The sequence below is a fragment of the Ceratotherium simum genome, chromosome 26, assembly GCF_057802395.1.
Source record: "Ceratotherium simum simum isolate JZ-2026a chromosome 26, ASM5780239v1, whole genome shotgun sequence".
In the NCBI taxonomy this organism is placed as follows: domain Eukaryota; kingdom Metazoa; phylum Chordata; class Mammalia; order Perissodactyla; family Rhinocerotidae; genus Ceratotherium; species Ceratotherium simum.
This window is the reverse complement of record NC_141925.1, coordinates 18,462,654-18,487,027: the sequence shown is the minus strand read 5'-3', so window position 1 is coordinate 18,487,027 and position 24,374 is coordinate 18,462,654. Positions and strand designations below refer to the sequence as shown.

The 24,374-nt window shown below is 40.9% G+C and overlaps 1 protein-coding gene across 5 annotated transcripts in view; it reads left to right on the top strand.

The window, feature by feature from the left end:
- The first annotated feature begins 274 nt into the window (after nucleotides 1–274).
- The window catches only part of ACSM3 (acyl-CoA synthetase medium chain family member 3), a 31,179-nt gene continuing 7,079 nt past the window's right edge, over nucleotides 275–24,374 (top strand). For 2 of the 5 annotated variants that reach the window (XM_087417105.1, XM_087417101.1), the window contains exons 1-10: nucleotides 3,585–3,700; nucleotides 7,409–7,556; nucleotides 9,231–9,500; nucleotides 10,109–10,319; nucleotides 14,797–15,004; nucleotides 17,571–17,714; nucleotides 17,829–17,985; nucleotides 18,259–18,338; nucleotides 19,582–19,705; nucleotides 20,653–20,733. In XM_087417105.1, coding sequence (XP_087273231.1) covers nucleotides 9,300–9,500; nucleotides 10,109–10,319; nucleotides 14,797–15,004; nucleotides 17,571–17,714; nucleotides 17,829–17,985; nucleotides 18,259–18,338; nucleotides 19,582–19,705; nucleotides 20,653–20,733 — 1,206 coding nt within the window. In that variant the 5' untranslated portion in view covers nucleotides 3,585–3,700; nucleotides 7,409–7,556; nucleotides 9,231–9,299. Of the gene's footprint in view, nucleotides 356–3,584; nucleotides 3,701–7,408; nucleotides 7,557–8,697; nucleotides 8,943–9,230; nucleotides 9,501–10,108; nucleotides 10,320–14,796; nucleotides 15,005–17,570; nucleotides 17,715–17,828; nucleotides 17,986–18,258; nucleotides 18,339–19,581; nucleotides 19,706–20,652; nucleotides 20,734–24,374 lie in introns of those variants that run through there. The other 3 variants (XM_087417104.1, XM_087417102.1, XM_087417103.1) reach the window with 3 other exon arrangements.

Genomic DNA, 24,374 nt, shown 5'->3' with positions numbered 1-24,374 from the left:
CTCTACCACCGCCCCACACTCTCCACCCGCTCCTTGTGCACGCCCTGCCCCACTGAAGTCCGGCTCAGTTGCCAGGCTGCAGAGAATCCAGTCACCAATCTATGTAGGCCCACAAGTTGCCTGAGGGCTTGTTGTTGGGTGGGGCCAGTCTCTAGGGTGGGCTGCCTGCCCTGGCTGAGCTGGATTAAATAGGTGCTCTCATGGGTGGGGCAGACCTGGGCTAGCAGGCCCCAGGGAGAACTCCAATAGTGTCTGTGTCAGCACGCCCACACCAGGCCACAACAATGGCCGCTGCCAATGTCCCAGTCCCTGGAGAGGTCTCACCTCTCACCGAGATGCACTCAGGGCCTATCAGGTGAGTCTCTTTTCACCAAAGCACTGTGCACCTTTCTTTCTGGTGATTTTAGGTTGCTTTCTGAATCCAGTGAGTTTGCGCATGGGCCCTTTAAGAGCCGGTTTTAGTTTCTTTGTGAACCGGGTTTTCTGGGGGTACTCCCCAAAGTTTTAGTAGCAGGCAAAGTCAGATATTATGCCACTCGTCTCGATTGTGCTGGGTCCACAAAATGCCCACAGCGAGGACGCTCCCCGGCTCGGGGCCCGCTCCTCCAGGGAGTGTTGCGTACCCGTGGGCTGCTCCAGGGCGGCGGTGAGGTGCTGTGGCTTGTGAAGGCCGCGTTTTTTCTCTCCAGAAGGGAGTTTCTGCCTCTTCTACCTCAGTTAGGATTGTTCATTGTTGCAGGAGTTCCTCTTATCCAGTTTTCAGTTCTGTCTCAGAGGTAATTTTTCCACGAGTAGTTGTAAATTGGCTGTGTCCACGGGAGGAGGTGAGTTCAGAGTCTGCCTACGCTGCCATCTTGACTTCCCCCTCCAGAAAAAACTTTTAAATAATGATTGCTCCATTCCAGCCAAATACCACAGAAAAGAATCATGGCTCCACTCAACCTCATGTATGCCAGCAAAGGCACAATGGGAAGCCTAGACTTCTACCCTTGTAAGTCTGTAACAATGTATCCCAATACCCTCTGCTGGGATGGTATCAAAGAAGGCCAAGTAGGGAGCTGGCTCCTGTCTGTAGAGACCCCCTGGGGAGTTGGAAGGAACTCTCATCCCCATCCAGCAACAACAAGGAGCTCCTCCCCACTCCAGTGTCATTGGAGGCTGAGTGGAGAACCTGAACTTCTATATTCAGCTGACAACAATGAGGTGGTGCCCTCCTGTTTACCCTGCCAGAGCAGTGTCAAACAAAGCCAGCTAAAATAGAAGGTTTAAATAAGATCCGGAGTCTCGTTACATAATACAAAATGTCCAGGTTTCAATTGAAAAATCACTCATCATAGTAAGAACCAGGAAGATCTCAAACTTAATGACAAAATACAATCAATACACGCCAACCCAAGATGACAGAGATGTCAGAAATATCTGACAAATATTTTGAAGCAGCCATGATAAAAATGCTTCAGTGAGCAATTACAGATATGCTTGAAACAAATGAAAAAACAAAGCTTCAGCAAAGAATTAGAAGATATCAACAAGAACCAAATGGAAATTTTAGAACTAAAAAATACAATAAGACAAATAAAAAGCTAATTTGATGGGCTCAACAGCAGAATGAAAGGAACAGAAGAAAGAAATCAGTGAAACTGGAAGATAGAACAATAGAAATTACCCAATCTTAACAATAGAGAGAAAGCAGATTGAAAAAAGGAACAGAGCCTCAGAGACCTCCAGGACTTTGACAACAGATCTAACAATTCTGTCATCAGAATCCCAAAAGGGGAGCCAGAGAGGGTGGAGCTGAAAAATTGCTCCAGGAAATACTGGCTGAAAATTTCTCAAATTTGGCAAGAGACAAAACTATAGAATTCAGTAATATATAAAAAGAATTATACACCAGGACCAAGTAGGGTTTATTCTAGGGAAGCAAGGCTGGTTCAGTATTTGAAAATCAATCAATGTAATCCACCTCCTTGACAGGCTAAAGAAGAACAATCACATGACAATATTAGTTGATGCAGAAAAGGCATTTGCCAAAATTCAAGACTTATTCATGATAAAAACTGTCAGAAAAATTGGAATAGAGAACTTCCTCAACTTGATAAAAAGTATCTACGAAAAACCTACAGCTGACATTGTGCCTAAGCATGAAAGACTGAATGCTTTCCCCCTAATGTCAGGAACAAGGCAAGGATGTCTGCTCTCACCACTCTTATTCAACATAGTGCTAGAAATTCTAGCCAGTGTAATAAGGCAAGAAGGGGAAATAAAAAGCATGTAGATCTGAAAGGAAGAAGTAAAACTGCCCCTATTTGCAGAGGATGTGATTATCTATGTAGAAAATCCCAAGGAATCAACAACAAAAAACTCCTAGAACTAAAAAGTGACCAAGAAATTCCTCATTCTGTTTAAGTGAATTTGAGTTGAGTTTCTGTCACATGTAACTGAAAGAGTCAGTTATTTATTCATTTCCCCACCAAATATTTATTGAATGCCTAAAATTTCTCAACAAATGTTACAGGCAATAGTGATACATTAGTGAAGAAAACAAAGTTCTAATTCTCAAGGGTAATGATAAGAGATGTAAAAAGCTAAAACAGGTTAAAGAGAAAAAAACAAGGGGTGCTATTTTACAAAATGTGGTAAGGGAAGATCTCTTTGGTAGGACTCCTCATAAAATAAGGATTTGGCCCAGGGGATATCTGAGGGAAGAGTGTTCTAGGCAGTGGGAACTTAAGTTCAAAGAGTCCAAGGCTGGAACATGCGTGGTATGTTCCAGAAATAGTGAGGAGGCCCATGTGGCTACAGCAGAGTGAGGGAGAGGAGGAGGAGTGGGCAGTGGGTCAGAGAGGACCCTGTGCCAGGTCATGTAAGTAGTAGTAGTCCCTGGAAGGACTTGAGATTTTACCTGGAGTGAGGGGGGAGGCACTGAAGGATTTAAGCAGAGGAGCTACCTGGTAGCGTTTATGTTTAGTCTTGATGAGTTCAACAGATAAACACAGCAACCAGTTCCCGAGACCTAGAGGAACCCATCGTCACCCCGCAGCTTCTTTCCTTTCCATTTCAAAACCCTTCTATGGGGCCGGCCCCGTGGCTTAGCAGTTAAGTGCACGCGCTCTGCTGCTGGCAGCCCGGGTTCGGATCCCGGGTGCGCACCGCTTCTCCGGCCATGCTGGGGCCGCGTCCCACATACAGCAACTGGAAGGATGTGCAGCTATGACATACAACTATCTACTGGGTCTTTGGGGGGAAAAAATAAATAAATAAAATCTTTAAAAAAAAAAAAAACCCCTTCTATGGCTTCTTCCTCCCTTTTTTCTTTCTTCCTTCTGAGAAAAAAACTTCCTTTATCCCTTCACAGGACTCCAGCAGCTCCTTGGACATTTTCCTTCCTGTGAATATGTTACTTCCCCAGCCCCCCAAAAGCTTGCAGTGTATATAAATCATTAACCATAAAAGGGACAACTGCCTGCAGGGAACTGTGTAAACAGTGTAAACTTAGCCCAGAACTCCTGCTCCTCCTTCCACAATGTCTCCACCAATCAAGGAAAGGCACTCTGGGCATGTCTTGCTTCTTCCAAGGGTAGACTACTTCTCCCTCTCCTTTTGGCTGCTACCAGGACCGAAGCAGATGTGAGAGTTTACGCTGCTCTTCTAGGAGACAGGTCTGCCATCATCTCCAGCTGTGTCGGAATCTGTCACTTTAGTGAGTACCTTATCTGTCTCCTACGTAAGGCTTGCTGGGCTGGCACAGGCACAAATTTTGAGCAAAGATAACAAGCAAACAAAACCAACAAATCAAAAATGCTCTCACTGAAGTCTTGGGCAGCCAAGGTGTTTCTATCAGGATTTCTCAGTTGTCGTGCAATATTATTTAGTAAGTGACCAGGAGTATGTGCACACAAAAGGCTGTAAACATAGCAGCTGGGTTTTTCATTTTAAGCTTTTTGGTGCTATTTAATTTTTTAAAAACTGTGTGCACGTGTTAACTTGATAAAATGTTTTGGAAAAAATTTAATTGAGTCCGAGTAGCAGCTGAGATTTTCGCTGTACTGTCTACTTAGCTCCCCACCCAGCTGACGGGCAGATAGGAATCATCTTCTGCATCATCCAGAAAGTATGCAAACTACCTCTAGGAAACTTCTGGAAACATGGACATGCAAACCCAAGGAAATAACCTGGGGCAGCCACTTTTCTCCATTAGGTAGTCAAGGGCAGCTCCAAAAATCCTATAGAGAAGTTTAAGGCAGCGTCTTGTTAGGGTTGGGGAGAACAGTAGGGCCTCCACCTTGCTTTGAGGCTATATATGCCAAGGCACTGTTATTACTTGGATTGCTTGGTGGGGAAAGTACTTATGGTGGTGGGGAGGCTAGAGCACCCTTGGCACTGCTGTTTATATGGATGTAGAGCTTGTATTTCAGATGAGACCTTCAATACTTTCAAAAGCCTGTCTGACCAGCAGTGGTATCATCGTTCTTAAAAGAGTTTTCTGTGGCTCAGTATAAAAATCTGGACTCACACTGGTAAAGTTATCTCAGCTTTTTCACTGACAAAGAATATTGGAGACCTAGAAAATGGACGTTGTGCAATGCTGAGATCAGTGAAAAGACAGGAACATATTTTGTTGAGGAGAAGGCAACCTTATGGTTTTGATGAGGCGGGGTGTTGATATTTTCCTTTTGGTGGAACAGAATGGTTAGGCTCATTTTATTTTATTTTTTTTTGTGAGGAAGACCAGTCCTGAGCTAACATCCATGCCAATCCTCCTCTTTTTGCTGAGGAAGACTGGCCCTGGACTAACATCTGTGCCCATCTTCCTCCACTTTATGTGGGACGCCACCACAGCATGGCCTGACAAGAAGTGCGTCGGTGTGCGCCCGGGATCTGAACTGGGCCGCCAGCAGCGGAGCACATGCACTTAACCGCTACACCACGGGGCTGCCCGGTTAGGCTCATTTTAAGCTCCAAATGACTGGTCAATTTTCTTTTCAACAAATATTTGAAAGATTCTGAATGTGGTGAAGAAAATAGTTTCAAAATTTCACCTAAATTGCAAAATCATGGAAACAACTCAACTGATGATCAATAGGGAACTGGAATGCCAGGCAGCTGTTTAAAAACAAACAAACAAAAACAGAATAAGGAAGATCTCTGTGTTCTCATATGGAAAGACTTCCAAAATTTCATTGTAAAAAAATTTTTTTAACAGACAGAATAGTGTGTCTTCTAGGCTCCCTGTTGTGTAAAAGTGATAGAGAAATAAGAATCTACAGTCATATTTGCTTGAATACACATAAAGAAACTGAAAAGACATATGGAAATAATCATAGTGGCTCCCTTGAGGGAGTACGGGTGAGATGAAACTGGGCAGCTGTGAGACTGGGGGTGGGAGGCAGATTTTTCACTGTGTACCTTTTATGTTTCTTGAACCCTTTGAAGACATTATCCAGAAAAATTTAAAAACAAAAAGAGAAGTTTACAACACTAAAAACAGTGTTGACTACTTACATTCGTCCTTCAGTTGAAGGAAACCTGATGCTAATTCTGTGAGAAGGGAGATGGCTGCCAAGTGTGAGGGCTATAATTTGCCAGCAAACAGCAGAGAAGGGTGGTTCCATCTCTCAACCCCACTGCCAAACAAGATGATGTTTGAGGACTTGGGGGCTTATTTCTGTTCTTAAGAGCAGTCTCTTCTCCCAGAGCCTGAGAGAACTGCTAAGAGATTTCTGTTAACACTTTCCCTCCCACAGCCCTTAGGCAAGACAATAGTGATGGGCAACACTTGACTAACCCTGAACCCTTAGAAAAGTCTTACCTTGGGAACACTTCCCCTCAATTTTCCTGTATTTTAATGCTCCATATCACTCTAGTTCTGAGCTATTATAAATATAGATCAGCACTGTCCAAAAGAATTTTCTGCAATGATAGAAATGTTTTCTCTATCATATACAGTAGCCACCAGCCACATGTGAGTAGTAAGCACTTGAATGTAGCTAGTGTGAAGAACTGATTCTTATCTAGTACTTAAATTAATTTAAATTTAAATAGCCACATGTGAACAGTGCAGGTATCACATAAATCTGGTTAAAGCTGTAGAGGCATTTCTCAGGTCTATTATAACCCTGAGTTATTGAAATAAACTGTGTGTAAAAGTTCTCCCTTCTGTAAAAGTTGTTTATTCATTCAACAAATATTGATTAAGCACCTATTATGGGCGAAATGCTATTACAATTTCCTGGGATAGTATCATGAACATAACAGACAAGACCCCTACCCTCATAGAACTTACATTTTAGTGCAAAGATCAGCAAACTATGGCCCATGAGCTAAATCTGGCCCTCCACCTGCTTTCTTTTTTGTTTTGTTTTGTTTTGTGAGGAAGATTGGCCCTAAGCTAACATCCGTTGCCTATCTTCCTCTTTTTGCTGAGGAACATTAGCCCTCAGCTAATATCTATGCCCATCTTCCTCTATTTTGTATATGCGATGCCACCACAGCATGGCTTAATGAGCGGTGTGTAGGTCTGCGCCCAGGATCCAAACCAGTGAACCCTGGCCACCAAAGCAGAGCACACGAACTTAACCACTACACCACCAGGGAACCCCCCTCCATCTGTTTTTATACAGCCTGTGAACCAAGAGTGGTTTTTACATTTTTAAACATTTGATAAAAATTAAGAGAGGAATAATAATTCATGTCCATGACAATTATCTGAAATTCAAGTTTCAGTATCCATAAACAGGGTTTTTTTGGGACACAGTCATGCTTTTTTATTTATGTATTGTCAGTGGCTACTGTCCCAACCAGAGTTGAGTTAAGCAGTTTTAACAGGGACCATGTGGACTGCACAACCTAAAATATATACTCTCTGGCCCTTTACAGAAAAAGTTTGCCAACTCATGTTCCAGTGGATAGTAATATGCTAGGCACCATGATAAGCACTTTGCCTGCATTATCTTATTTAATATTTGGGACAACTCTCTGATGGAGGTTCTATTAGCCTCTCCATTGGTAAAATGTGAAACTGGGGCCTGAGAATCTGCATTTCTAAGAAGCTTCCAGGTGGTGCTAATGCTGCTGTTTCACAGATCACAGCCTCTAGATCAGCGATTCTCAACCTTGTTTGCACATTAGCATCCTCTGAGGAAATTTTTAAGAATATGATTCCCAGGCCCTACAGCCAGAGATTCAGATTTAATTGGTCTAAGACCCAGACATCAGTATTTTTATAAAGGTTTCCTGGTGATTCAAATATACAGCCAGGGTGAGAATCACTGCTGTATTGAAATCCTAATGAACTGTAGTGAAGGGAACATTCAAATAGGAGTCCAAAGTCAGGAGTTCTAGTTCTAACTCTGATACAACACGTTGAAGCAAGTTGCTTCCCCTCTCTGGGGCTCCCTTTTCTTTGCAGGTGAAAAGTGAGGAGTTGATCTCAGAGGGCTCAAGCTCACTGACTTGCCAGGTCCTCCCACAACAGCAGGGAGAGTCAGAAGAAGTATCCACGCCTCCTGATGCATTGGGTGCAACAACGTGATGCCTAAACACCAAGCCCATTTATGGTAAAACTTATGACTGACATCCGTTATTAATTATTGTTTGGCAATTTATCAATACAGAACTGCTTCCACATAGCCACACTGCCTTACACACCACACAGCTAGAATTGCAGTTAAAAATGATGATTTAATGATTGTGAGGGTAGTGTTTTATTGTAGGAAATTTGGAAGATTATGGAAAGTATAAAGAAGAGAACACTGTAATTCCTAGAACTGTGTTTTTAACAGGCTCCTTTATGAGACCTCAGCCAAGTCAATGACGTCGTGATCAAATGATTTCCCACAGGAGCAGGGAGGGCTGAGTGGCCCAGAGGGGCCTCCCCTACAAAAATCCTCAAGGTTAAAGCCCTATTATTACATCTCCGGTAAATGCAGCTCCAGGCCTGGACTCAAAGATAGCGTGGGCTCCTATTGGGAGCGTGGGAACTGCAGCCTATAAACTGGAGGATCCCTGACAGCGCTTTCATGCCTGATTGGTACTGGGTTCCTCTCAGTTTCTTCATCTATGAATTATCTACCATGGAAAATTCTCCTAAACATTCCTGCACTACTTTTGAAATCTGCAGGTGAAAGCTATTAAATAAAAAGGCTAAAAAAAACTTGTTTCTTAATCACAATTTATAAAACATTAAGTATAGTGTTTTATAATATAATATTATCTTTCACCTAATTTTAATTTACAAAGTTATTCAACTCTCTGTTAAATATTTTTTATTTTATAATTTTATTTACCCTGTCTAAGATATATAATTGACTGTTGCTATATGCTTATATTTCTTTTTGTTTCTTGATTAGCTTTTACAAATGCCTGATACTTTGAGGTGGGGTATTCTGTTTATGAAAATCTTCTGAACATATAACTTTACAGATTAAAGGTAGCAATTTTCTTGATTTAAAAAAAGAAGCCTTAGCCCTTTGCTTTCACTGAGAGTAACTGGGTGACCTAGCTCTTTACTTCTTTAGAAATGCATATGGGAGGCAACAGCATGTAGTAGTCAGGAGAACAGGCTGGGACCAGACAGCTCTGGGTTCAAATCCAACCACTGCCTCTGTTATGCACTGAATGTTTGTGTCCCCCTAAAATTCATATGTTGAATCCCAAATGCCCCAATGTGGTGGTATTTGGAGGTGGGGTCTTTGGGAGGTAATTAGGTTTAGATGAGGTCATCAGTGTGAAGCCCCCACAATGGGATCAGTATCCTTGTAAGAAAAAGAAGAGAGACCAGAGTTCTGCCTCTCTCTCTACCACGTGAGGACACAGAGAGAAGGTGACTATCTGCAAGCCAGGAACAGGCCCTCACCCAGGAACTGAATCAGCCAGCACCTTGATCTTGAACTTCCCAGCCTCCAGAACTGTGAAAAACAAATGTCTGTCATTTAAGCCACCAGGTAGGTGGTATTTTTGTTATGGCAGCCAGAGCTGACTAAGACAGCCTGTTACTAGTCATATTCTCTATCTATTAACAGAGATGATAATAGTATCCATTTCACAGGGTTACTCTCAAGATTTAATGATAAACTGTATGTAAGTAAAACACTGAGCAGTGTTTGGAACATAGTGCTCAGCAAACGGTTCTGTTATGATGATTATTAATAAGAATAATAAAACCTAGCTGCTTTGAGGTATGGCTACCTTTAGGGCAGAAACAAATGCTTGTCCTCTTGCTTGTCTTTTAGATGGATTGGTCTCTGTGGAAATCCTGAGTGCTAAAACATACAACAAGACTGATTCTTGTTCTCGTCACCATGGAGATATTACTTCGTGCCAAGTGTTTTCAGCGCCTAGCAATTCCTGGTTCTGTGAGACCATTGCATAACGATTACAGACTAGTGACCCCTCAGAATTTCTCCAACTATGATTCCATAAAACAGGACTTCAAACTGGAGATTCCTGAATATTTCAACTTTGCTCAAGATGTCCTGGACCAATGGACTAATGTGGAAAAGGTATGGAGCAAGGGCCGCTCAGACTACAGTTTCTCAAGTGGGAGTGACTTTGCCCCCAGGGGACATTTGCAATGTCTGGAGACAATTTTGTTGCCATGATTTGGGGGAGGGTAGGTGCTAATGGGTAGAGGCCAGGAATGCTGCTAAATATCCTATAATGCACAGGACAGTCCCCCACAGCAAAGAATTCTCTGGCTCAACATGTTAATAGTTCCCTACTTGAAAAAGCCAGGGTTACAAAAATGTAGGATTATAGGTTAATTTAAAAAAAAAAAAAACAGAGTAGAGTGAAAAGTGATTCCAAGAGTCAGAAATGGTAGGAAATGAGGCTTAGATACAGCATTGAGAGAAATATCAAGGGATGCAAGAATTCTAACTTTGTGGAAAGAAAAATGATCAGGCTAAATGACAAATAACATGTGTCAGAAGAGATGGCACAGCTCTCAACATCTAGAAATAAGGACCTAGAGTTATTTCCAAATATTCCATGTATGTCCTAACTAACGACTTGTGAATTTTCTTCAGAGGAAATATTTCCTTAAGTCAGTTGAAATAGAATTTAGCTGCATAACCACCTTTAAATCCATGACTGGTTTGTCTTTCCTCAGGCTGGAAAGAGACCTTCCAATCCAGCCTTCTGGTGGATAAGCGGAAAGGGAAAAGAAGTGAGATGGAGTTTTGAGGAACTGGGATCTTTGTCCAGGAAATTTGCCAATATACTTACAGAAGCCTGTGCTCTGCAAAGAGGAGATCGAGTAATTCTGATTCTGCCCAGGATCCCAGAGTGGTGGCTTGCAAATGTAGCCTGTCTGCGAACAGGTTAGTCGTGTTTGCAATCTGATTCTATTTAAACTAGGCTCGATGGGAGATTTTCCAAAACATCTAAATAATCATAAAACATTTATTTGCGGAAATTATTTGAGGAACTGTTCACAATATAGTATTATTTTTCAAGAACCTTAGAAATGTGTTAGAAACATGCCATATCTTTTGACCTAAACTAGCAGTTGGGTTTTTCAAAATGAAATCATTTTATTAAGTGAATGCCAATCAACAATTGCATACCCTCATAGCTACTGCTCTTTTCCTACTCTAGGACCCATAGTCATCTGAAACTCAATGCAGCCATAAACTCAAAGAACCCATCCCAGTTCTTGTTTCATGCCTTCATTCCTCTCATGGTTAATTACCATTTGTCTGGTGCCCTAAGCCAGGCATCTGGATCTTCCTTCCTAATCAGTTCCTACATCTTGTAAATTTGACCTCCTATGTGCCTCCAGAGTCCCTCTTCTCCAATTCCATTGCCATTGCCTGACTTAACATCTTTACCATCTCCTGAATGGATTTCCCCAAAAGTCTCCCTAATTCAGATCTCGTGTGTGCACACACTGCACACCAATCCAATTCATCCTCCATAGCCAGTGTTCTTTCTAGAACACACATTTTATCCTGTCATTTTGCTACTTGACATTATTTAATAACTCCCTATTGCCTGCCAGATAAAATCTGAATTTACTTAGGTGTGTCATGGAAGGCTCTAGCTATCTTCCTTTCATTGTTCTCATTTCCCCACCCTCTTACTCTGTGCTCCAGCCATGTCAAATGGTTTTCTATAAAGTTGGTGATCTCTCTCATCTCCTGGCTTTTGTGCACACAGTTTCCTATGCTTGGAAAGACTTTCCTTCACACGTAACCACCTGGACAACTCCTATTTGACTTTCAAGTCTCAATTCTAATGTCACCTTCTCAGGCAACCCCACTCTGATGTCCCAATCCAGGTGCTTTCTATTTGGGCTCCCCAAAGAAACATGTATGTATTTCTGTTTTAACCTGTACTATATTGTCTGGGTGTACTGTTTGCTCATACATCTGTCATTCCCATATGACTGTGTAAGCTCCTAAAAGGCAACAACTGTGATATATTCATCTCTGCAGCTCCAATGATCGGCATTTAGTAAATGCTCAGTGAAATATTTGTTGAATTAATTAGTATCCCTATTGTCATAATAAATCATTATATTAAGTAGCCATTCTTAATTTGTTATAATCATTACTCACATTTGAGGAGAGTTATATGCCCCAATCTCATATGTACATATAAATTATACACTGGATTGCACAGTCCGCTTTTACACAGTTTTTTAACAAAAGGATTGCTTTCCTGAATGCTGCTTAAGCTCACTATCTTAGTAAGGGACTGATTGATTGCCACGACCAGAAATCCATTCATATTAGTTCAATAAGGAAGGAGAATTATTAAACGTCTACTGGAGAATCTCAGAGGGAAAAAAAAGTGCAGAAAGAACAACTGGCCTCTGCAGGGGAACAGGCTCTTCAGCAGGCACCTTCTTTTTTTGTTTGTTTGTTTTGTTTTGTTTTGTTTTTTGGTGAGGAAGATCAGCCCTGAGCTAACATCCATGCCAATCCTCCTCTTTTTTTTTGCTGAGGAAGACCGGCCCTGGGCTAACATCTGTGCCCATCTTCCTCCACTTTATATGGGACGCCGCCACAGCATGGCCTGAAAAGTGGTGCATCGGTGTGTGCCCGGGATCAGAACCAGGGCCGCCAGCAGTGGAGCGTGCACACTTAACCACTACACCATGGGGCCGGCCCCAGCAGGCAGCTTCTATCTCTATTTCTTTTGCTCTGAGGCCACAGGGAACAGGTATATCAGGGTACAGTTTAATCTTGCTACTCTGTGAGTCCTTGTGTCTGGTTACACTGACCTTGCCATTACCTGTTCTGATCTATTTTATATTGACTTTATAGTTTAGCTCTTAGAAGGCAATCTAGTTCCCAATTCTCAAAGAGATCTGCCCTATAGCCCCCAGTGCTAACAATAAACTCTCATACCACATTTTAATTTTCAAACGCTTTTCTATATTATATATATCTATTATGGGCCAAATCCCATTGCAACAGAAATCTCAGTATATAATTATTAAAAAATATTAATTCCCAATAAGTTGGTCCCTTAAGTTAAATAATATCTACCACAAAAAGATAGTATAACACCCAATCTCAGTCCACAGATCTTCAGGAAGTTTCTAGATGGATGTAGTCCCTTTGGCATTATAATAAACATTTGCTCATTTACTCATTTTGTCTTCACAAGAGACTTATGATTAGGAAGTGGAAGTCTCATTTTATAAATGGGGAAGCCAAAGCTTTCATAGATGAAGGAAAAAGGAACATTGACTCACCTGCGCAAAGTCACTCAGCAAGCCACTACTAGAGCCCAATGCACTTGCCAGCATTTTCTAGAATTTTCATAAAAATTCAAAATAGAAACAGTTCTTAAAAATGATGTGGCTTATTTTTCTCAAACTTCGATGTGCATATGAATCATCTGGGGATCTTGTTAAAATGCAGATTCTGATCCAATAAGCCTGGGCGGGACCCGAGAGCCTGCATTTCTAACAAGCTCCAGGTGATGTCAGTGGTCCAGGGGCCACCCTTTGAGTGACAGGGAACTAGTCCTCCCATTAATTTACAGATGAGGAAAGCAAGGTCCAAATTGAGCAACTTGGCCAAGGTCACACCTTGATTAGAGGAACAGGGAAAACAAGGACCTTGGAGCCCAGATGTCCAGCCCAGAGCTCTTTCTGATACTCTACGGGCCTTCCTTTAGACCTTTTCCCTATCCGGTGTCAACAGCATGCGTCAATTCCTATGCCCTTATGCAAAATAACAACTGTGAATAACAACTGTGAAGCAGAAATGGACATTTTATTTCTGGAAGTTTTGAACTTTTTTTTTAAGTTTTGAACTTAAACAGGAATCTTCTTCAGAGAAGCCATCCTGGCCATCCTATTCAAAACAGCTCCCCACCCCCCACCCACAGTGATCATTCTCTATCCTTTCAAACAGCACTTATCATCAGATGATATTGTCTATGTGCTCAAGGTCTGTCTAGAACGTAAGATCCATGAAGGCAGGGACCTCTGTGCATCGTGTTCTCTACAGTATCCTTAGCACTTAGAAAAGTGTCTGCCACATAGTAGGCTCTCCATATATATTTTTAAATGAATGTGTGAATAAATTAATCCATTGTGTTTATAATGAACTAGAACATCACTACAGAGCAATACTGGAAGATTTTTTTTTTAATTTAAAGTGACATTTTGCTCCCTGGCAAGAAACTATGTAATGCTTCCCAGAATGATTAATTTGGACAGGAAATAGTTTTAATAGGTAAGACTGATCACTGCTAATAGATATCTTTAATCTTTTAAAGATATAATATGAATTATGTATTGGCAGATATTAATTTCCTAAGGGTAATGTCTTTAAAAGTGCTTCTTCTGGGCCTGAAATGCTGGCAGTGGGCATGTTGCTAGAGAGTGCCTTTAAATTACGGAAAAGTGTTAGGCCACGGTAGACCAAGTACTTATCCCTCGGTGGAACAATAAAGAATAACTATGGAGCTAAAGCCTCTTAAAAATTGCTACATTGCCGTGTTTAGAAAGGGAGGATATTCTGAAGAAACTTGTATTTTAGTCCCAGTTGTCTGTTTCCTGAAGAACTCCACTGAAGAGGTTTGTCCTTTTCAAAATAAAGATGAGTCAGTGCCAAGAGTCCAGGAATGACCAGGCAGAACCTGAGACTCACGGAGGTGAAGTGGCTAGTCCAAGGCAAAGCTGTAAGAGTATCTGGCTCCAGGACACACTCTGAACCATTCTACTACACCCTACAGTGGGAATTTACAGCAGGTCGGAGTAGCAGCACAGAAAAGACGAATGTTTCAATCCTTTCCTTTGGAGAGAAACCATAAGACAGTCATGGCCATTATAAGAGGCACTGGACGGAAGTGGTTAAGTGTGCAGCTCTGGTGTCAGGTTGCAGGGTTCAGTCCCTGCACTGTCACTTCCTATTGGTGATCTTGGGCAAGTTATTCATAGCTTTTGTGTTTGGGGCTTTTGGGTGGAGATTAAATGAGTTAAAACATGCAGAACACTTAGAATAGGGCCTGGCACTCAAGTACTCAATAAATGTTGGTAATATTACTTTTCAGTCAAAACCCTCTTCAAGCTGAACATTATGAATGGTCTTCAGATAGAAGATAATCATCCAGCATTTAACAACCTTTCATGTTAGGTCAAAAGGGTCATAGCTTGGAGATCCCAAGAAAGGCAAAAGCAGAATAATGGGAGGAAGACAAGTAGGTCCCTTGCCTGGTACATTGACTAACTCATTCTAAGAAATACAGAATGTACATGAGCTATCTACACTACCCTAACTAACATGATGAAGGAGATCCTTCCTTCTAAACATTGTTTCTTTTCTGCTCCTTTAGGGACGGTTTTAATTCCAGGAACCACTCAGCTGACCCAGAAAGACATCCTCTACAGACTACAATCTTCAAAAGCAAAGTGCATTATTACCAATGAAGTTTTAGCCCCGGCAGTAGATGCTGTTGCATCTAAATGTGAAAATCTGCACTCCAAGCTAATTGTGTCTCAGAACCCCAGAGAAGGGTGGGAGAACCTCAAGGAGATGATGAAGTGAGTAGCCATAGTTGTTGTAGAAGAGCTTCCCCAAAACAAAGGCAAATTGAAGAGTTATTCAACCCACAAGTGATCACAAAAATGAAAATTAAAACAATAGGCAAAGGGAACAACTGGTAATTATTGCTGCACTAATAGTGCAGGGCTCTGAGGCAGGAAGGAGCTTGGAGTGTTTTCATACGTTGGGATTTCCAGGAAGCAGACCCTGAGACAGAGATTAGTTCTATCAGAAGTTTATTAAGGAGTTCTTTTGGGATCAACAAGGAAGGGGAAAGATGTGGAATTGGGCCAAGGAAGAAATTTATCTGCCATGTACTCCCCGAAAAGCCCTCAGCCACCCCACTGGGACCTCTGGAGTTTGGATAGCCCCTCAAAGTTGTCCCCAGCTAAAGAAAGAGGTCCTGGCCTTTATATGCCCATACTGACCAGTAATTGGTGCAGGCTGTCCCTAGAAGGAGGTGTGACCTTGAACAAGGCAGCTCTTTCCAGCCAAGGCAATCTCTAAAGAGGGATCTCAGCACTTATGGGGATAAGTCCTTCATTCCTGCAGCGGGATCTAGGAGGTGCCTCACAGCATCAACCACAGAGCTGTTATCATCTCCCAGGGAAATTGACTGCTATCAATCCTTCTGTGTAGGCTATATAATTCCCTTGCTGACAGCAACATTTCTATCAGGTTAAACTAAGAGGAACATTTAATGTTAATGGATGCAAGTACAGAACTGATTTGTACTGATGTTCACGCTCTGCTATGGGGTGCTTCCAGGGTCACTTGGAACTCTTGCCAGGCATTGGTTATATAGCTTAAGGTTGACAGCAAATTTGCTCTCTAGAATGAGCATGCTTTACTTAAGGATTTGGGAGCATGCTTGGAACTCTGAACTTATTCCCACCTTCTCTGAAATAGCTGACATTTATCAAGTTCTTATCAAAGGCCAGGTACTGTTCTAATAAAAACAATGTTATAATTGCAAGAAGAGCTAACATTTACATGGCACTGGTTGTGTGCCAAAAACTGTTCCAAGCACTTCAGATATAAACTCATTTAAATCTCACAATAACCCAGTGGGTAGGTACTATAATTATACAGATGAATAAGGTCAAATGCTAGGCTCTGGCACGGCTGGGTTCCAAACCCAGGCAATCTGGCTTCTGAGCTCGCACTCCTACCTGCTATGTTTACTGCTTCCAGTAGTGAGAGGTTAGTATGATAACCCTGCCTTAGGTTTCCAAAGCAACCATACCTATGATAGAAGTCATAGGTACAGAGCTATAGGGTACTGACTATTTTTTGTGTGTGTGTGAGGAAGATCAGCCCTGAGATAACATCTGCCAATCCTCCTCTTTTTGCTGAGGAAGACTGGCCCTGGGCTAACATCCATGCCCATCTTCCTCCACTTTATATGGGACGCCGCAACAGCATGGCTTGACAAGCGGTGCCTCAGTGCACACCCTGGATCTGAACTGGCGAACCCCGGGCTGCTGCAGCAGAGCACGCACACTTAACCGTTTGTGCCACCAGGCCGGCCCCTAGGTACTGACTATTTTTAAGGAATATAATTGAGAGCCATCATAGACTAAACACTTGGTCTAGCTTTGTTAGGCTTTGAAAACAGCTTTTCTATATTTCTCATGGCCTGGATGTTTCTGATTCATCCATTCTCAGCCCAGTACTTCCAGATAAACTCTGTGTGCCTCTTAGACACTGGATGTGCAGAGTTGACCCCCTCTCAGCTGCCCTAATGTATGACTGATACAGCAGCCCAGTTATCCTTTGGATCTAAACGTTCTCTCTCTTTCACTGCGGCCCTTCCTTCCCTGATGGATGCTGAGATCCTCTTCAGTCTTACTGTTCACTGTATTCAGAACCACGTAGACTCTCTTGTGGGAAATAGAAAAAACATCCTTTCAGGGGTCAGGAAACATTTCTATAAAAGGGGTCCATAGCAAGTATTTTAGGCTTTGCAGTCTCTGTCGCAACTACTCACTGCTGCTGTTGTAGCATGAAAACAGCCATAGACAGTATGCAAATAAGTGGGCATGGCTGTGTTCCAATAAAACTTTATTTATGAAAACAGGAGGCAGGCCAGATTTGGCCCCTGGACTGTAGTTTGCCGACCCCTGCTTTATACCATTACCCAGGACTTTGGTTAACAGACCCATTTAAAAAAAAAAAAATCACATTTTAAAGCATCCACAGTGAAGGGGAAGGGCAGTTCTTCACATATCCATGATTACAAGATCAGAGAATCCTCATTCTGCTGGCAGTATGATAAAATTCTTGAGTTTTTAAAATGCTTCAACCCTTCTTTATCATACAGTAAAATGCTATGAAATCAGCTGTTATAAATGGGCTGTTGATGGCACAGTTTAGTTTGATTCCAGAAAGCACCTAAAAAGATGGAGAGAGAGATGGCTTTTTCCTTGGAATTCAACCTGAGTCACTGGGTCCTGATCCATAAGATGAAGAGGTCCGAGTCGATGGTTCCTCAAATCCTTTTCTGTGGTAACAGTCTATGATGCTGTGTTTAACGTGCAGAATCACTGTAGTTTTCCTTCGTAGACATGCCAGTGATAACCACACCTGTGTGAAGACAAAACACGATGAGATGATGGCCATTTACTTCACCAGTGGAACAAGCGGACCTCCTAAAATGACCGGACACACCCACAGCAGTTTTGGCTTAGGATTATCTGTAAATGGAAGGTACTTTCACGGAACAGCAGCTTGAAGTATCAAAACTGCCAAGGTGATGATCCATTTATTGGTCTTTTAAATTTGTTTTCCTACATATTTCAAGGCTATTCTTTGTTTTCCCAGGTTCTGGCTGGATTTGACATCTTCAGATGTGATGTGGAATACCTCAGACACAGGCTGGGCAAAGTCTGCATGGAGTAGTGTTTTTTCTCCATGGATCCAGGGAGCATGTGTATTTGCACATTATCTGCCGCATTTTGAGCCAACTTCCATCTTGCAGGTAAGGCAGAGCACAAGAGGTCAACATTTAGAAATGCATTAGCAGTGTTACTGACAGGAATGGTGAATAAAGTAACTTGCAGAAATCAGAGTAGACAACATGATTGAAGATATGTCACATCCAGAAGGTCAATTATCATGAAAAGATACACAGAGGAAAGGTGAGGGCATTTATGTTACAATAAACAATGTTTAAGTGGTGCTGTGCCTACCATAGACATTTAGGCATTTATTAAAGTTGTTGTAAGACCAAGACTTTATCTCTAAATTGCAGACACTCTCCAAGTTTCCCATCACGGTCTTCTGTTCAGCACCAACTGCATACCGAATGCTTGTACAGAGTGATATGAGCAGGTAAGAAAGGTTGGTAAATAGGCACCTAGTGGGGGAGGGGAGAGGAAGCTATAAAGTAAAAGGTCTTTCTGCCTAAAACATAGCTCCAAACTAGTAGGTATGGGATTTAACAATCTCTCCTCCTCTTTCTCCTTCTTGCCTACATTCTGTAAATGATAACCACTACATCCAGGGCAGGATCCCCTAAGCAAGGAGAGGAAAGGGAAGGTTCAGCCCTGTGTATACCTCTGAGCCCAGTGGTTTTGGGTAAAAAGGTGTTTAATCTTTTGGATGATGACTGTTACCTGAGCTGAGAAAGTAGAGAAATTTCTTCTATTTGGAACCTATCCCAGCAAATAGGAAAAAGGATGAATGTCTTTTATTCTATTACTGATTCCATTTGAAAGGGTAGATTGGTAAATATTTTTAAATTGATTTTTTTAAATTTTTGAATAAGAAATTTCATATGATGTAAAATTCAATAGCTATATAAGACTATGTAGTGAAAAGTCTTCCTCCAAACCTTTCCTCAGTCTCCGTTCTCCCTCTCCCTGAAATCTATGTACACACAAGCCAATATGCTTATATTCTCCCCCACTCTTTCATAAACATAAATAGAAACATAATATGCACACAGTTCTGAATCTTCCTTTTTTTGCCTAAATACACAGCCTGGAACTGTGCTGTCCCATATGATAACCACTAGCCACAAGCAGTTATTTCAATTTAAGTTTTAATTAAATTTAAAATTCAGTTCCTCAGTGGCAGTAGCCATGTTTCAAGTGCTCAATAGCCACACAGGACTATAAGATATTGTAGTGGATAGTGCAGATTATAGAACACTTCTGTAGTCGCAGAAAGTTCTATTGGACAGCACGGTCCAGGAGCTTCCTCATTCTATTTTTCACAGCTGTACAGTATTCCATTGCATGACTATTCCACAGTTTATCCAGACAATTGGTAAACTCTTAATCACTGATTTAAAATGTTATTACGTGGTACCTTCGCTAAGGATTGCATGGCTTTATTTGCAACAAGTCATGCCCCCCCACCAAAAAAAAATCTAAAGGCAGAAAAGAAAAAGAAAAACTGGCATTTGGGGAGTCATTTTATGATGTTAGAATGATTCATTTATTTTGTGTTGGAGAGGGGAGTAAGGAAGGAACTACAACACACTTTATATTGAAATTTCACTAGCAATCATCCTAACTTCCATTTCTCTCCATTTTTCCTCCTAAATTTAACTTATGTGTTTTCTGAGAAGCTGTAAGTTCAAAAACTTAAAGCACTGTGTGAGTGCTGGAGAACCAATCAACCCTGAAGTGATTGAACAATGGAGAAACAGGACAGGTCTGGATATTTACGAAGGATACGGACAGACTGAAACGGTACACGGACCTCACTGAACAGACAGGGCTGGACTCGATTTAGTTGGATGAATAAAACCAAAGTGTTTATTATGACCTTATGATTGTTTGAGGGATAGGGAGGAAGTGGAGTGGTTAGAAGAACAATTTAAAAAAAGGATGGAGGGATGGTGATTACAAAAAAGCTCTATAATAGTTGTTTAAATAGCCATTCGTTGAGGAAAACCACTATATAACTGATCAGGGCTGAGGGCATTAAAATATATTTTAAATGAAAACATACTAGATCTACAGAAAGAGAGATTTCTCCTTCTGTAATAGAGAACTTAGGGCAGCCTCAAAAATGGAAAATGCCAAGTTCCTTGTTACTTGAAATATTAAGAGTTCACTGGACAACTCCTTGGCAGGCATACTCTAGAAAGCGTTATTTATAGAGCTCGTAGAAATAAGAATAAGAAGATATTCTAGAGGGAATGAATGAAATAATAATAAGAGTGGTTATTATGTAAGGAAAGAGAGGGATAAGATTGAGCAGATAAAGGAAAGGCTGAAAGAAATTTTTCACAATGTGTCTTTTTATAATCCTTCAATTTATAAACCATGAGAATGTCATACCTGGTCAAAAATTAAAATACCAAAAATAAAATAAAAACAAAAATTGATAAATGTACTAAGTAGAAACAGCATATCATGCTAATATGAGTACAAATGTTTTCATAAATATGGATATTTTAGTAATTATAAATTTATTAAGTGGTATAACTTTATCATACATATTTGTTTAGTGTCTATCTTTACTCCATGAGAGCAGAGAATTAGTTTTATTTTAAGCCTGGTTCATAGTAAGTTCTCAGTAAATGTTTGTTGAATGAATACAGGTGGATGAATGAATGAATTTTAACTTACTTGTAATGCTACTTTAGTCTTACTTGTAATTGGCTACTTTAGTCTTTCTTCTTCTTAACTAGGTGCTAATCTGTGGAAATTTTAAGGGAATGAAAATGAAGCCTGGCTCAATGGGAAAGCCTTCTCCTGCTTTTGATGTTAAGGTTTGCACATCCCTTTCTAGGAGAATATTTAACAACCCAATCTGTTTACCACCTACCCCTCTTCTACCCTCCCCACGCTTTTAGTTTTGGTGATGGTTTCATGTTACTTCCATGGTATCTTGACTTCATGTAAAGATGGCAATGGGTTAGAAACATTAGTTTATTGGTCTCCAAGTTTTTGCAAAGCAGTTGCTTGTGCCAAGCAGTGCTAAGCATTTTACAAATATTAATCCATTTAATTCCCAGAAGGAACCTATGAGAGACATATTAATATAAGAATAATTTCATAGATGAGGCACAGAGAGGTAAGGACCTCATCTGAGGTCACACAGCTAGTAGCTGCTATAACTTCCCAAACAATCTGGTTCCAGTATCCCCACTCTTAACCACAACACCACCCTGCCCCTTCTGGTGAGGGAGGTCAAGACCTCCTGAAGAGGTCAAAGTAGGCCAAAAGAGGCTAAGCGTACAGTGGCTGCAGCATTCTCCCTCTCTTTCCCCAGCCTCACCTGGCCATTTCCTGGCTCTCCATAACCACTGCCATTACTACCACCTGATCCCTATGGGGCATCCTATTATCCCGTCTGCAAACTTTGTACAGAGTTAGAATTTTTCTCAGGTTGACCCAGCCAAAGCTAGGTATAAACGAAGGAACTTGCACTAACAGTGAGAGAAAACCATAGCAATGAAAACACAAAATGGATAAGTTTACAGAATGGAGAGCTCAGAACCAAACTTAAATGAGGGTTAGCTGTAGATTAGATCAATGTTTCCCAAGCTTATCTGATCATAAGAATCACATGGGCACTTGTTAAAAATACTGACTCGCAGGCCCCTTCCCTAGAGAGTCTGATTCAATAGATTTAGGAAAGGACCTGAAACCTGTGTTTTAGACAAGCACACCAGGAAATTCTTATGATCAGGTAAGTTTGAGAAAGTTTAGATGAGATTGATTGCTGATGTCACTGTTTATTGAATAAACCAGATGCTGGGCTCTTTCCCTCACTTTAACTTTGCTATGGGAACCTGTCTAAAGATAGGATTGCCGAGTGGTTCAGGCCTGGCTCTGCTCTTCACTAGCTGAGTGTCTTTGGGTAAGCTGTTAAAGCCTTGGTTTCCTGATTTGTAAAATGGGGACTAGGGTGACCAACTTGCCCCAGTTTGCATGGGACTTACCTGGTTTTAGCACTGAAAGTCATACATCCCAGGGACACTCTCCTGCCTCAGTCCCGGACAAACTGAGAATGTTGGTAATCCTAACAACAGAACTGATTTTATAGGTTTCTTGTGAGGATTAAATGAGATAACATCTCTAAAGAGCATAGCAAAGTTCTTGGTACATAATAAAAGTCCGAAAGATAAGTGCCATTATTATTATTCACCTCTCCCTCGCACTCCCTGCCTTTGAAAAGCTTTTCTAAGAAGAGGTGGTAGGGAAGCCTTGGTTACATTCTGTTAACAGGCCTAACAATAGTTCATTGGTTTATAGGCTGCCTTAGGTTGGAGACAGAAATATTGATAATTAAGCATTATCATGTCTGCATTACAAGTAATCAAGTTGACTTTTCACACAGCTGTGTTCCTTTCTTCCCTCTTAATGACAGCAACATGCATTGCTGTGATGTTCTCACAGGTGCAGCTGTACTCACAGTGATCCCAACCACAATGTACCACCAGTTCCCCACTAATTCGAGCCCAGTAGTTTTCTAGAGCAATTATAATTCAATGCAAAAGGGTGTGGCCGAGAGGAAAACAGTGTTCTGCCATACATCCCTAATCAGCATCACTACCTTCATTTTTTTTCCCAATTTTTTTTTTTTGGTAAAATATACGTAACATATAATTTACAATCTTGACCATTTTTAATTGCACAAATCAGTGGTATTAAATACATTCATAATGTTGTGCAACCATCTCCACTATCCATCTCCATAATTCTTTTCATCTTGTAAAACTGAAACTCTATATCCATTAGATAATAAATCCCTACTCCCCAATCCCCCCAGCCCTGGCAACCACCATTCTACTTTCTGTCTCTATGATTTTGACTATTCTAAATACCTCGTATAAGTGGAATCATACAGTATTTGTCTTTTTGTGACTGGCTTATTACACTTAGCATAATGTCCTCAAGGTTCATCCATGTTGTTGCATGTATCAGAATTTCTCACCTTTTTAAGGCTGAATAATATTCCATTGTATGGATACAACACATTTTGCTTATCCATTCATCTGTTGATGGATGGTTGGGTTTCTTCTACAGTTTAGCTATTGTGAATAATGCTGTGATGAACTTGGGTATACAAATATCTCTTGGAGACCATACTTTTAATTCTTTGGGGTATATACCCAAAAGTGGAATTGCTGGATCATATGGTAATTCTATTTTTAATTTTCTGAGGAACTGCCAAACTGTTTTCCACAGTTGCTAGACCATTTTACATTCCCACCAACAGTGCACAAGGGTTCCAGTTTCTTCACATCCTCGCCAATACTTATTTTCTATTTTTTTCATGGTAGCCATCCTCATGGGTGTGAGGTGGCATCTCCTTGTAGTTTTGATTTACATTTCCCTAATGCAGCTACCTTCATTTTTAACTCTTCCTCAAGTGTTCTTATTACTGAGCCTCTTGTTACTTAGCTAACAGCCTCTGCAATGACATTCTGGCATGTGGGGATGTGCTCCAACCAGCTGGATTTCAGATTCTTGCAACTTCAAAGCCCAAAGCTCATAATTTTCATGTTTAAACATTTTAGGACCCCTTGAACAATGAGGAACGTGATTCTCTCTAGAGATAGAACATTTTTTCTTTTCCCATCTATTGAAGAATAGTCTGTGATAAGTATTTGGGACTCTTAAAATATCTCTTTTCCTTCAATAATTCCTCGATACTGGAGCCAAATATCTCTTTAGATGACTGGGCAGGAATTTATATTTTTTATTTGCAAGAATTTAAAATTAAGGCTTTACATTTAGAACTCCTTTGCTTTTCAAGTTTCTCATTGAGGACATAAGCCCTTTTCCTTCTGGAAAGTGCCCAATAAGTATTATACTCTATTTTCCACACAAGCCACATCTCAGGTTTGAAGGTTCTTGGTGGATGTATATAAAAGCAGAGTAGAGTGTTCATATTTAGAAAGAGTTAAAAGTTATTTAGAGTAAAATCTGGTACGTAAGATAAGCAATCAACCTGAGAAATCCTAATTTGGATTTTTAAAAATTGAACTCCTAGAGAGATTCCAGAGAGAAGTGTAATGATGAAAAGTGTAGGATCTGGAGTGTGATTGCTGAGATTTGAATTCCTGCTCAATCATGTACTGTCTCACTTAAACTCTCTGCACCTCAGTTTCCTCATATGGAAAATGAGCCTAATAATAGTTCTAACCAGATAGCACTGTTGTAAGGAATAAAGAAGGTGTGAAGTACTTAGAGCTGTAGCATTTATTACTTGGAATGCAGTAAGTGTCTAATAAATGCTAGCTACTATCAGGCACTTCAGGTAATCATGAGGATTGGGAGAGGGTGAGAGAGCAAGGCTTTGGCTTACCCACCACTGTCTCAGCCAGAGAACATTCCCCTTTTCCTGCTGACTTCTGTTTGGCTTCCCAAGTGAGGTTTTGTTTGTTCCACAGTAAAAGTT